Genomic DNA, 15,084 nt, shown 5'->3' on the forward strand with positions numbered 1-15,084 from the left:
TGCTGAGAAAAGGAAACACCTGATAAAGTACAACCGTGCCCAACCACCTCGATTCCCAAATATGTCTGATGAATTTAAGGTATGCCACTTTTGCACACATTATCTTAGTTATTACCACGCTTAAAAGTGATGTGCAAAATGAAAGATTTTTTGCAGCTAACTGTGCACAGAAAAAGTAAAGAAATAGACATTGTTTATAAATTACCTTTATAAATGACATTAAATCTTCGGAAGGTGAGAGGATGTTTTTAAGACCCAAAAGATTCTCAACACATCCAGTATCACATTTTGGAAGGTGCAAATTTAACTCCTGACTCATCTTGTGGTGAGCAGAATCTTCAGCACAGGCAGATGGAATGCTTTCAGATTTTTCTAGATAAAATGAGTTTAGTTAAATATTACACAATGTATTTAACCAACAGTAACAATTTCACACATACAGACACTAAAATGAAGCAACGGTCCCACGTTAAAGTCTCATAAATAGAATGAAAAATCAGACTACATAAACCAGTTGTTTCAAAACAAATTAGAATCTTGGGGTAAATGATGCAGAGGCAAGAAATGAAAAAAAAAAAAAATCATGGAAGCTGGCTTACCCGTGTGTGTTTCATTGTTGTTTAAACACCAAACACAGGCAACATGGAATGAAAGAGCAGACATTTATTATTTTTATAAAGCGTTTGGCATTGTTCCTTCAGCCAGACCATTCACACGTCTATATAAAACCTTATAAGGTAGACTGCTTTTGTCTATGGCAGAATTTCTTTGATCCCCCTTATATATTCAACGTTTACCATTCTTACAGTGCCTCGACCATCTTCCTAGGCCATTCTAAGAACTTCAAACTTTGTACTGGTTTCATTACACGTTTCTTCATTTGCTTATGAGTAGGAATATATACAACTAAGAGAAATGCTTCTAAATAAAACACGCTATTTAGAGAAAAAAATAATGTTTCTTATTAAATGCTTGTGCAAAAACTGATTAACTTGGAAAAATGCACTGATCAAAACCTATTTTCTTTCCCACCAGCATTGTTGTTGCTGAGCAGCATGGCTAATAAAGAGAAACAAAAGCAATATGATGTGGCCAGTGCTGCCCCGGTCATATCATTTTTCTTCTGGCCACACTGGGCACAGCAACAACCTGGGAGTGGAGTATAAGTGGTGAGGCAAAGCAACACCACAACAATGACAGGGCAAAAAGCAACAACAAAGACGGCCTTTAAACACATGCACTGCTGAAACTTAAAGAAAAAACATACCTCCAAGGTCCAACAAGCAGTGGATTAACACACTGGGCAAGTACTTGGGACTGTGCTCCAGGGTAGGGACTAACACGAAGAGGAAGTGAAGCCAGTACCCACTAATCAAGGAGAAGCAAGGAAATGAGAGGGACTATGAAGCCAACCAGTGATACCCACACTACAAGCCTCCTGTAAGTAAACAAAATGTCTTGCAAGCAACAGTGCATGCTATACCTCAGATGAGACTTAAAAATGATCCAGCCACTCTGAGATAGCCGTAGAAGCTCTACAGTCCCAGAAATTCTGCACCATAGCAGTTGATCCTTCCATTTATCATTCTGATGAAGGATACAAAATATGTGATGATTACACTATATTAGCTCCATCAGGGAGAAAGGAGTTGCTTTTACAATAGATGAATGCACCCATGCTAGATAACTCTGGCTATAAGTAGGTTTCTTTTTACATCATAGGATAATCTTAACACTCAAACACTTAACACATTGTTACTGAAAAGAGGTATCAGAGCTGCAAAGCACAAAAATAGGGTTGTTGGTATTAGAGAATCAAGTTTAAAGTTCTCCTTATATCATAATCAAATTAAATGGGAATAAAAGCAGAGTAAATAGAAAATCTTGCCTACATCCCAATTAAGAACCTCTAAATGGCTACATAGCACCAAAGTACTCAACAAATCTTCAATAGACTAATGGACAGAGGCAAATCTGTACTAGTTCAAGTGCCAAATCTTAAAAATTAAGTTATCTGGACTCACTTTTGGTTAGTGATGGACCTGCTGTCAATGATGGCCCATCTGGGCCCAGGAATGCGCCTCGAGGCCTTATTATGTTTGCCGGCTTGGCGGTCAAGGACACCGTGCGCCTGCCACTCTTGCTGAAGAAAGATGCAGTGCCAATGGTGTAGAAGGATTGTGTTAGTCCAGGATAGTGTGCTGCTTGAGGTAGGAGAGACCACTTGTGAGTGAAGTGACTAAGTGATGCCCATTGGCGGAAGCTGCATCTGACTACAATCCTGAAGCTTTCGGAGGTGCAGCATACAGCAAATTCTAGTGGGGATTCCCCCCCAGCTGTTGAGCTCTATAATTACACATCTACTGGACCACCACTGCATCATCATGGACAACTCAGACTGCAAGCAAACCAAACTCCCCTTTGATTCTAGGAAATCCGACTGCACTACAGAGGCAGGTTAGGGAGCAGCTCGGGGGGGAAGATAAAGAGCTCCTGATCCACTTGAAGTCCAACACCAGGGTAAGCCTACAAGATATGAGGCACATTCTCCAAACAATAGATGGTAAGACTGACATTATCATACTGAATGGACTGTATGTTGGAGTGAGTTGATAAACATATGTCTAGGATTGTCCTGCGGAGCATATAAGAGATAGAAGACTATAGATCAATACAGAATGAAAACTATGTGCAGATGGGATGAGCCCTGTAGGAAGTTGGCTCTGTATGTGCTATTTCAAAGTAAGGAATAGCATGCACAGAGTCCAAGGGTTCCCCTTAGAGGTAAGATAGTGGCAAAAAGAGATAATACTAATGCTCTATTTTGTGGTAGTGTGGTCGAGCAGTAGGCTTATCCAAGGAGTAGTGTTAAGCATTTGTTGTACATACACATAGACAATAAATGAGGTACACACACTCAGAGACAAATCCAGCCAATAGGTTTTTGTATAGAAAAATATATTTTCTTAGTTTATTTTAAGAACCACAGGTTCAAATTCTACATGTAATATCTCATTCGAAAGGTATTGCAGGTAAGTACTTTAGGAACTTCAAATCATCAAAATTGCATGTATACTTTTCAAGTTATTCACAAATAGCTGTTTTAAAAGTGGACACTTAGTGCAATTTTCACAGTTCCTAGGGGAGGTAAGTATTTGTTAGGTTAACCAGGTAAGTAAGACACTTACAGGGCTTAGTTCTTGGTCCAAGGTAGCCCACCGTTGGGGGTTCAGAGCAACCCCAAAGTCACCACACCAGCAGCTCAGGGCCGGTCAGGTGCAGAGTTCAAAGTGGTGCCCAAAACACATAGGCTAGAATGGAGAGAAGGGGGTGCCCCGGTTCCGGTCTGCTTGCAGGTAAGTACCCGCGTCTTCGGAGGGCAGACCAGGGGGGTTTTGTAGGGCACCGGGGGGGACACAGGTCCACACAGAAATTTCACCCTCAGCGGCGCGGGGGCGGCCGGGTGCAGTGTAGAAACAAGCGTCGGGTTCGCAATGTTAGTCTATGAGAGATCTCGGGATCTCTTCAGCGCTGCAGGCAGGCAAGGGGGGGATTCCTCGGGGAAACCTCCACTTGGGCAAGGGAGAGGGACTCCTGGGGGTCACTTCTCCAGTGAAAGTCCGGTCCTTCAGGTCCTGGGGGCTGCGGGTGCAGGGTCTCTCCCAGGCGTCGGGACTTTAGGTTCGAAGAGTCGCGGTCAGGGGAAGCCTCGGGATTCCCTCTGCAGGCGGCGCTGTGGGGGCTCAGGGGGGACAGGTTTTGGTACTCACAGTATCAGAGTAGTCCTGGGGTCCCGCCTGAGGTGTCGGATCTCCACCAGCCGAGTCGGGGTCGCCGGGTGCAGTGTTGCAAGTCTCACGCTTCTTGCGGGGAGCTTGCAGGGTTCTTTAAAGCTGCTGGAAACAGAGTCGCAGCCTTTCTTGGAGCAGGTCCGCTGTCCTCGGGAGTTTCTTGTCTTTTCGAAGCAGGGGCAGTCCTCAGAGGATGTCGAGGTCGCTGGTCCCTTTGGAAGGCGTCGCTGGAGCAGGATCTTTGGAAGGCAGGAGACAGGCCGGTGAGTTTCTGGAGCCAAGGCAGTTGTCGTCTTCTGGTCTTCCGCTGCAGGGGTTTTCAGCTGGGCAGTCCTTCTTCTTGTAGTTGCAGGAATCTAATTTTCTAGGGTTCAGGGTAGCCCTTAAATACTAAATTTAAGGGCGTGTTTAGGTCTGGGGGGTTAGTAGCCAATGGCTACTAGCCCTGAGGGTGGGTACACCCTCTTTGTGCCTCCTCCCAAGGGGAGGGGGTCACAATCCTAACCCTATTGGGGGAATCCTCCATCTGCAAGATGGAGGATTTCTAAAAGTCAGAGTCACCTCAGCTCAGGACACCTTAGGGGCTGTCCTGACTGGCCAGTGACTCCTCCTTGTTTTTCTCATTATTTTCTCCGGCCTTGCCGCCAAAAGTGGGGCCTGGCCGGAGGGGGCGGGCAACTCCACTAGCTGGAGTGTCCTGCTGGGTTGGCACAAAGGAGGTGAGCCTTTGAGGCTCACCGCCAGGTGTGACAATTCCTGCCTGGGGGAGGTGTTAGCATCTCCACCCAGTGCAGGCTTTGTTACTGGCCTCAGAGTGACAAAGGCACTCTCCCCATGGGGCCAGCAACATGTCTCGGTTTGTGGCAGGCTGCTAAAACTAGTCAGCCTACACAGATAGTCGGTTAAGTTTCAGGGGGCACCTCTAAGGTGCCCTCTGGGGTGTATTTTACAATAAAATGTACACTGGCATCAGTGTGCATTTATTGTGCTGAGAAGTTTGATACCAAACTTCCCAGTTTTCAGTGTAGCCATTATGGTGCTGTGGAGTTCGTGTTTGACAAACTCCCAGACCATATACTCTTATGGCTACCCTGCACTTACAATGTCTAAGGTTTTGTTTAGACACTGTAGGGGTACCATGCTCATGCACTGGTACCCTCACCTATGGTATAGTGCACCCTGCCTTAGGGCTGTAAGGCCTGCTAGAGGGGTGTCTTACCTATACTGCATAGGCAGTGAGAGGCTGGCATGGCACCCTGAGGGGAGTGCCATGTCGACTTACTCGTTTTGTCCTCACTAGCACACACAAGCTGGCAAGCAGGGTGTCTGTGCTGAGTGAGAGGTCTCCAGGGTGGCATAAGACATGCTGCAGCCCTTAGAGACCTTCCTTGGCATCAGGGCCCTTGGTACTAGAAGTACCAGTTACAAGGGACTTATCTGGATGCCAGGGTCTGCCAATTGTGGATACAAAAGTACAGGTTAGGGAAAGAACACTGGTGCTGGGGCCTGGTTAGCAGGCCTCAGCACACTTTCAATTGTAAACATAGCATCAGCAAAGGCAAAAAGTCAGGGGGCAACCATGCCAAGGAGGCATTTCCTTACAAGCCCTCTCAATATATTAAAGCTAAAAATGAGGACCGGCAGGCGTGTTGAAGGTATATTAGGATTGAAAGCATAGCAGAGACAACACACCTCTGGGGCCTAGACTAGCACTAAGCACGCAACTAGAGCCTACAACTTCTTGCCTACTGAATTACAGAAATCAGGACACCTCCCTAATATTTGCCCGTGAAGGGAAAGATCTGATTTTGCAGGCGTTTTCATTTAATTATTTCTGGATTTATGAGCAGACTCGTAAATTAATAACGTGTAAAAGACTGCAATCCCTAAGTTCCTTTTACAATGCTATACCCAGTCCTTCTCAACTTCAAAATGGATGGCAAGACTCATATTAGAAGCTAAACAAGTAGATATTTCCTTGAGTTGCAAGTGAGAAAGCAGATCTGTGCATTAACAATGATGGCTGACACTTGCTGAGATGGGACAACTGGTTTTACTCTTCCAATGCTGTATGTGTATGTTTGGGCATAGTTTGTATGCTTGGCCCTGGTGGAAAAGGGGAGGGTAGGACTGGATGTGAAAACACCAACAGTGTGATGATCAAGTTCACTGTTGAGATTTCCCACTTTATTTGGAAAAAATGTTTTTTTTTTTTCTTAATGAACAACGGTTACAATTGGTTGGGCCCATCAGGGCAGCAGACTTAAACATTATATAACATACAGTACACTGTAAATGGAAATATGGGAAGAAGTGCACATGTATCAGCAATGTACAGGCAGACTCAAGTATAGGATGTCAGAAATGGCGGTAATGTACTGCTACAGTAATGTAAACTGGGGGTAAATCCATGAACTGGGGTGGGTAGGGAGAGTGGAAGGGCTAGGAGGCTGTGAGTTCACGCCTGTGCAGATGAGTAAAACGTAGGTGGAGTAAGAGGCTAGCATTAGCGCAGTAGAGGGGAGCGTCGGTGTTTGGAGATAGGCCGCTTGTGTAGGCGACAAACTTCTTTGTAGCGGAAGGCGTCCTCCTCAGTCGCACTGCTCCGTACCAGGGTGCCACTGGTGGGGCCACAGGAGAGCGCTATTGAAGGACAAGCACACGTTTCGCTAGGAGTGCTATAGATGCAAAGCGGGCACGTTCCTTGCGTCATGCAGGACGTTTGAAAAAGCCTAAGGAGCAAGCTTCCCAGGCATTTATATCCTGCAGTTAGGCTGCTGTGTACAGACTGCAAGTAATTGCGGAAAGAAGTGCAGGACCATAGCTCCTCTGTTTAGACTTGCTCCCTGGTACTACTTAGGTCCATGATATGCTGGATCCCATCCATTAGAGAAGGCTTTTCATGACTGTTCGCCATCTCCTACAGCGAGAAGCCATCCCTGGGTATACTGGGAGTCTAGCAAGGTACTCTCTAGCCTCTACAATATTCTACCTCTGCCACTAAGATACAGTGGGGGTTTTAAAGCACTGTTTTTTTGGGGGTGGTATTGTGATATTACCGCTTGGGGTACGCAGTGTGTGTGGGGGAGGTTTCGGGGGGGGGGGGGGGGGGTGTTAGGGAAGGACACTAGTGATTTGGGGATCACACATAATTTAAGTTCCTTTAATTGTTTCAGAAAAGGAACTTTCTTCCATCAGAATGGACAAAGCTTGGGACAACACAGAGGTGTAGATTACTGATATGGACTGAATGGCATGCAGAAGGTTGCAGACTATTTACACAGACAAAATGGTAGTCTTTCTATAAGAAAAGGTTGGGCCAGAAAAACTGAGCACAGCTGCTTTTCTTTGCATCATATAGTGTGAAGCCAGGGGTTCAACGGTGTGGGTGAAAAAGGGTGTCTTGAATGAGACTAGACAATGGAAGACAAAGAGGGCAGATTAAAGAGAGTACTGGGAGTTTTACATTTTCAACTACATTTATCAATGTTTATGATCCAAATTTTGAATGACCACAGATCTACTCTGACTTACAGGCACTCTATAAACATTTTTCTGCAGTCAAGGCTTTTATAAAGTTGTTACTTCAATTCCCTCTTAATTAAAACTTAGAAAGATCAGGAGGGGCCAAAGCGGTACATCAGCTAACACTGAAAAACTACTCTAGGTAATCAATCAGGAAGACATGATTGATGCATGCCGGTTTGGGTTCTGAGGAAAAGCAGGACTTGGATTCTACTCCTCTGGCACACAACATTTTAACAGGGAAACATGGCTAAACCTACATTGGCTAAACACAAAGAGGGACTATGATCTACTGTCCGCTTCACTAGTAGATTAGGTTTCCAGTCATGAAGAATTGCCCTGATAGATAATGACACAAAGTAAGAAATGTCAACCTTTATACACACTATTTTATAAGCTGCACGAGATCATTACCTCAACATTCAGTCACCCACTGCTAATAAATCATAAAAAAGAGAAATTATGCATTACATATAATTGGGTACCTCCTGGCTATTTTTAATCCACAATCCACATCTCGTGCTCAAAAGACCTCGGACAAAGAGTGGCTTCGAGGGCCCGATGGGCACTGTAGCTCTGGCCTAACGAAGAGCTGTCCAATGATAAAGCATTACACCCACCTGGGTGCTTGAGGGCTCTTGCTTCTGTGCAATGACATTCCCCGATCTGTTCCCTCAGCTCTCTGAACCTAGATTTTCTTTTCCTTCCACCCAAGCCCCCCCCCCGCCCCGGGAACTGCATACCTATTATGCTACAATTAAGCTATATTGTCACCTGACATCGCCACCCCTCTACAAGCTTGCTAGGTAAGAGACTTCACAAGCCTGGAGTCAGAATTGCTATCATCCACAAACATCTTCAGCTGCACCACATTTAGGGACATGTCATCCTCCAACATGGAACACATGTTCAAGCTCCACATTGCAGCCAACGCCATCCTAAGCAGCTCTCAACTACAGACCACCAGCACCTTGCACCAACTTCACTGACACCATCACAATCTTTGTCACAGCATTCATCCTCGATGCCAGCAATTACACCCGACTAGGAGACCTGAACTTCACCTGGAAAACATGAACCTCAAATCAAGTGCCCTCATTAAAGATCTTAGAAGCCTTGGCCTCACCCAACGAGTAAAAGGGACCTACCGACGTAGCTAGATGCCTCCGGGACCCTATTTATACCAACTTCAGCAATGAGCCCACACTGGCTAGACCATGCCCTTATCAAGATCAACATTCCTGTCTAGGTCAACGCATATGCACAACCACCACCAGAGCACCCTCTGAAACTGGAACGGCATCATAGCAAGGACTAACACTGCTCTCAACACCCATTGACTGGAACACAGCAACAGCCTTCTCAAAACAATCAAGAATTTCAACAATTGGATCATCTCCTGACCTGACTTCCCGGGACCCCATAGCAATACAACATGATCCAGACCCTACGCCAGTGGGTACACAGGAATACTGCCTGATAAAAACACTACTGCAAATAACTAAAGCACAAATGAAGCATGAGCCTGGGCAATGTAGACACTTCTGCCTTAAGATGCCTCCACCAAATGATCCAGACGACCAAACGGGCCGCTCTGGCGGACTGCATCAATGCCAGAACCAACAGAAGCAAATAAATCTTTGGCACTGTGAAAGATTTCACCTCATCATCGACTGCCTCCAAATCTATCACTCCCTCGCAGGACCTCAGCAACAATCTCTCTCAATTCTTCAGCAACAAAATAACCACAATTTACAGCAACTGCAGGCTGCAACCAAACCCTGCAGATCTCCCCAAATCCTTTCTATCTTATCCATAGAACCAATTCTAACCACTTGGCCCCTCCGTCCAGAAGAATCTGCCGCCACCATGAGGTCAATCCACTTAGAGTCCCTATCAGGCCCCTACCCCAATCACGCCTACACCAGAGCACTCCAACCTATCAGAGCCATGCTTGCACCCATTCTGAATTCCTCCACCTCTTCCATGACCATCCCAGATGCTTGGAAACATGCAACAGTCCTCCCATTGGTGAAAACACCTCCTGGTGACTGAACAGATCAATCTTCTCTCTATCATACCCAGCCAAGGTCTTAGAGAAAATCATCGACAGACACTTCACCCAATACCTCAACGACCACCAACTACTTGACATCACTCAGTCTGGTTTCAGATCCAACCACAGCACGGAAACTGACCTCATTGCTGCTATGGATGACATCTGCCTGACTTTGACAGAGGAGACATGTCAGCCCACATCATCCTAGACCTCTCTGCCCACATCTGACTGTCTCCCATCTAATTCTCATCCAATGCCTACACAACATCGGAATACAATGACAAGCACTCTGATGGATCTGCTCCTTCCTGTCTGGAAGGACGCAGTCAGGTAGCCTGTCACTGTAAACCTCAGACACAGGAGACCTCAACTGCAGAGTTCCGCAAGGATCCTCCCTAAGCCCGACCATTTTCAGTGCATACATGATACCTCCAGCCAGCATCATCTGCTCTCGCAATAACATCCTTTCCTATGTCGAGGACTCATTCTCCCATTCATGGAGAAACGTCCACTATCTACAGCAAGTTTAATCCCTGCATGACTGAAATAGTCTACTGGATGAAGACTAATTTTCTAAAGCCGAACACTGACATGACAGACATTTTGATCTTCAGGAAAAGCACATCACCATATGACTCCACCTGATGGCCAACAGAGCTAGGACCGACCCCTTTTGCCAAGAAGAAAATAAGTTACTTACCTGTAACTGTAGTTCTCCAGTATTGGAATCTTTCATAGATTCACATGCTTGAATCATTCCCCGTCGTCGAGATGGGAGTCCCGGTATAATTTTCATAAGTAATGTTAAAACATATTGAAGAGAAAAAGGCCCTAGGCCTCTTCAATTTGATAGTCTATCAGAGTCATTTTGTGAAAAAGGACCAAACTTGATCCTCCACCAATCAGGCGACAGCACCTACTAAGAGAAGCTCTAACACCTCAGATTTTCCAAGCACAAGTGCATATATTATGTTGAGAATATGTACAACTAGAAAGAAAGAGGTGAAGTGAGCTTCTCCGGGGAGGTGGGTGGGTCGCATGTGAATCTATGAAAGATTCCAATACTGGAGAACTACAGTTACAGGTAAGTAACTTATTTTCTTACTCCAGTATTGGAACTTTCATAGATTCACATGCTTGAATCAGAGTAGAAAGCAATAACTATGCACATTGTAAAATGACAACCTCTTTAATAAACAGGTTATCTTAGACCACAAAGCCTTCTTATCATCATGTATAAATTGATGAAGTATATGAGTGTACTGACATATGTCCCTAAATATATATCTATATATACATATACATATATACACATCTATCTATACACACGTATATATACATAAATATAAGTATCTCTTTATCTCTAATATATATAGAGATATTCCTGTGAAGATACATGATGAAATTTAAATAACAAACCAGTAATAAAACATGATAAGACACTAATGTAACCTGATCAATATCTGACAACCCGCTTACTTATGGGATTATGATAGTGTTCTCTTATCTTTAGATACATTTTTTTTTATTTTTTTAATGTGCATACCTTTTCTAGCATGGAGGGATGTAGGAGAAATGGCTCACCTTCACCTGAAGAGATTCCTGAGAACCGCTGGGCCCACTGCTACCTCTCCGTGCGAGAGGGACTCCAAGCAATAGTGTTTAGTAAAGGTATGACAGCTCTTCCATGTTGCTGCCCTACATATGTCTTGTAGTGGCACTCCGGCAAACAGTGCCGCTGACGATGAGACTTTTCTCGTTGAGTGAGCATGCACAGATGACTGCAAAGGTTTGCCCGCTGCCTGATGGCAGAAGCGAATAGCAGAGGCGATCCATCTAGAAATACTCTGCTTGGATAGCGGGTACCCCTTCCTAGGAGCACTGTACGCCACAAATAGCTGATTAGAGCGCCGAAAAGCTTTTGCCCTGTCCAAATAAAATTTAACGCATCTTTTCACGTCTAGAGAGTGTAATGCTCTCTCCGCTGGAGTAGATGGATGAGGGAAAAAAGACTTGAAGACCAAAGGTTCGTTAATGTGAAAGTCTGACGGAACCTTTGGAATAAAATGCGGGTTAGTGCGCATTAGTAGTCTATCTTGTTTAAGCTGTAGGAATGGCTCTTGGATGGAGAGCGCTTGTACCTCACTGACCCGCCTAGCTGATGTAAAAGCTATCAATAAGGCAACCTTCCACGATAAATGTTTGAGGGAAGCACAGTGGATCGGTTCAAAAGGATGCTTCATCAGTTGTGCCAAAACAATGTTCAAATTCCACGAAGGAGGTGGAGGTCTGAAAGGAGGGTAAACCCTGAACAGCCCCTTTAGAAATCTCTTAATCAGCCGAGAAGAGAAGAGCGAGGGTGTGTCATCTGAACGTCTGTATGCAGCTATGGCTGCTACATGAACTTTAATGGACGAGTGTGCTAGGCCAGATCAAGCTAACTCTAAGCGATACGGCAACATCTCTTCAGGTGGTGAAAGAAAAGGGTCGATTTGACGCTGATGACACCAGGCACAGAATCTCTTCCATTTACACTGATACGCCTTGTTAGTGCTATCCGCTCTGGCCTGTGACAAAATAGTTCTGCAGTCCTGCGGGATATTCAAATGCGCAAATTCTCTGTGGTGAGGAGCCATGCTGCTAACCGCATTGACTGCGGATCGGGGTGTCAAACTTGGCCGTTGTTCATTGTTAGTAAATGAGGTAACGGCTCCAGCGGAATATGAGGTTTGACTGAGAGAATGAGGAGCTCTGTGAACCAATGTTGGCGCGGCCAGTACGGGGCTATCAGTATGAGAGTGCACGGTTCTGTTTTCATCTTCGTGAGGACCCTTGGGATCAACGGAATGGGAGGAAAGGCGTAAGCAAAGATGTCTGACCAGACTATCGAAAACGCATTCCCCCAAGATCCCTTTTGGGGATGCCAACTTGCGAAGAACTGGCATTTGGCGTTGTCCTTCGCAAACAGATCCACTGTTGGTGTTCCCCACTGGAAAAAAATCTGGGTTAGTACCGTCTGGTCTAGTTCCCACTCGTGACAGTCCGATTTCTGCCTGCTGAGTGCATCTGCTGCCTTGTTGTTTATTCCCGGCAAGTGCACCGCCGATAGTGTGACGCCTTGCTGCGAGGCCCAGTTCCAGATCGCTTGGGCTTCCCTGGAGAGGGTGATAGATCTTGTACCTCCTTGTTTGTTGAGATAGTGCATCGTAGTGGTGTTGTCCGTTCTTATCACCACTCGCGATCCATAGATTCTCGGGAGAAACGCTTGTAAAGCGAGGTGCACTGCCCTGAGTTCTAGCCAATTGATATGCCTTGATGCCAGATGAGTTGGCCATTTGCCACTTATTTTCAGGTCCTGTAATACTGCGCCCCAGCCTTCCAGTGAGGCATCTGTTGTTATGGTCCACGGGGCTGGCTGTTGAAGAAACGAGAGACCGATTGAGAGATGATGCTTTTGAGACCACCACTTGAGGGTTTTGATCATTATCAGAGTAATTTGTATCTGGTCTTCGAAAGTTCCTGATACTTGAAGCCATTGACGGGTTAGCTGCTCCTGCAAGGGGCGCATCTTTAGCCGACACAGAGGGATCAGAGGTATGCATGAAGACATCATGCCCAATAGTGATTTGAAGAGACAGACTGTAACCTTTCGTCTTTTGTGTATGAAACTCCCTAGGGTTAGTAACCTTTGTTGTCTCTCTAACGTGGGACATGCGATGCCGGATTCCGTGTTCAGTTTTGCTCCCAGAAAAGTAATACTGCGTACTGGTAGAGGGTTGGACTTCTCCCAGTTGATCGTGAATCCGAGATTGGTCAGTAAGGAAACGCAGTTTCTTGTTGACTTGTGTGCTCCTGTGTAAGTCTTTGCCTTTATTAACCAGTCGTCTAAGTATGGAAAGACCTGGTGCTTTCTTCTCCTGAGAAAGGCTGCCACTGGTGCTAGGCATTCGGTAAATATTCTTGGGGCTGATTTGAGCCTGAAGGGAAGGCTCGATATTGATAATGGCTCCCGGCTACGGTAAATCTCAAATACTTTCTGTGGGCAGGGTGGATTGGTATGTGGAAGTATGGGTCCTTGAGGTCTAGCGATGACATAAAATCTCTTTGATTGAGACGCAGAAGGACGTCTTGCAGGCTGATCATTCGAAACGATTGCTTCTTTAGGTATACATTTAGTTGCCTTAAATCGAGGATCGGTCTCCAATCCTTCCACTTTTTTCGAATTATGAAGAACCTGGAATAAAATCCTGTTCCTCGTTGATCCCGAGGCACCTTCTCTATAGCTCCCTTGAGAAGGAGCTTGTAGACCTCTTCTTTGAGTTGTTGAGGATATCTTGAAGGAGTCCTGCGGGGAGGGCTGGAGGGAGGTTTCTGGACAAATTCTAAAGTGTGGCCCCGTTCCACTAATTGTAGGACCCACTTGTCTGACGTAATGGTTTGCCATTGACTGAGAAATAAGGAAATTCTTCCGCCCAGGGTGACAGGAGGAAGACTGGGCGTAGCCAGCGCCTCAAAAACATCAGGTTCTACGAGCTGAATCTTTAGCAGGGCGGGTTGAGCGTCCACGGCCTGCCGGTCTATTATAGGCTGGTTGAGTCGGTTGTCTTTGGGAGTAGTATGGCCGATATTGTTGTGAAGATGATGGATAGGAAGAGTATCTCTGTTGTTGATATCCCCCTCTGTAAGAGGGCTGGCCGCGCCCCCTAGGACGAAAGGACGATTTCCGATATTGCAGGGTCCCTAATGACCTTGCAGTGTCCGTGTGTTTTAATGGACTGTAGGGCTTCGTCCACATGTTTCCCAAATAACGCTTGGCCATCAAAGGGTAAGTCTAGGATTTTATTCTGGACTTCTGGACGAAATGAGGTGGCTTTGAGCCAGCCCTGTCTTCTTAATACAGCAGCACCTGCAAGCTGTCTGAAAGCAGTGGTCGCTATATCCATTGCACAGTCTATAAGCTCTGCAGACGTGCGTTGACCCTCTTGTACAGTCTTATTTGCCTCTGATTTTACGTCTTCCGGCAGTTGATTAATGAAAGGTGCAATATCCGCCCAAAGCTGTCTGTCGTATCGAGACAAAATAGCCAAGGAGTTGGCAGCTCTAAGCACTAGGCTGGCCATAGAAGAGAATCTTTTTCCTATGTTATCTAGCCTTCTACCCTCCTTATCTGGGGGCGCGGAAATCGGAGCAGAAGGATTGTTTGATCTTCTTTGAGCCGCTTGAGCTACTACCGAATCTGGAGGAGGATGGCCTGTCAAGCATGTTGGTGCATCATCAGGAGCTTTGTATTTCTTATCCAGACGTGGTAAAACTGCTGTGACTGTTGCTGGATTAGTCATGACTTTAAGGCCTTCTTCCCACAAGTAGTTCACCATCGGGATAGAGCGCACAGACTTCTGGAAGGGCTCTTTAAAATCATAAAGGAAACAATCTGTTTGCTTCGTAGGTAGCGGTAATGCAAAACGCTTGGCTGCCCTCTCTAAGAGATTGTGAAAACCTCCAATGTCTTCAGGTGGGGACTCCACCTTTGAATGAGAAGGAGAAGATGGAGCAGGAATAATATACTCGTCCCACTCTGAGTATCTATGAGCTCTCCTTCTTCTTGATCTCCTTCTGAAATGTCAGTGTCTTGGGGAATTGTCATGTCTGGGGTGGCCACATCTGTGAGATGCAAAGACATTGGTCTTTGATGTGGAGTAGAAGGACCAG

The 15,084-nt window shown here is 45.7% G+C and overlaps 1 protein-coding gene across 2 annotated transcripts in view; it reads right to left on the reverse strand.

Moving 5' to 3' along the window:
• ATAD5 (ATPase family AAA domain containing 5) overlaps window positions 1–15,084 on the reverse strand; it is a 260,968-nt gene that overhangs the window by 25,603 nt on the left and 220,281 nt on the right. For both annotated transcript variants that reach the window (XM_069199992.1, XM_069199991.1), the window contains one exon: window positions 206–372. In XM_069199992.1, the coding sequence (XP_069056093.1) occupies window positions 206–372 (167 nt within the window). The remainder of the gene's footprint in view (window positions 1–205; window positions 373–15,084) is intronic.

This window comes from Pleurodeles waltl, chromosome 7 (genome assembly GCF_031143425.1).
Source record: "Pleurodeles waltl isolate 20211129_DDA chromosome 7, aPleWal1.hap1.20221129, whole genome shotgun sequence".
Classification (NCBI taxonomy): domain Eukaryota; kingdom Metazoa; phylum Chordata; class Amphibia; order Caudata; family Salamandridae; genus Pleurodeles; species Pleurodeles waltl.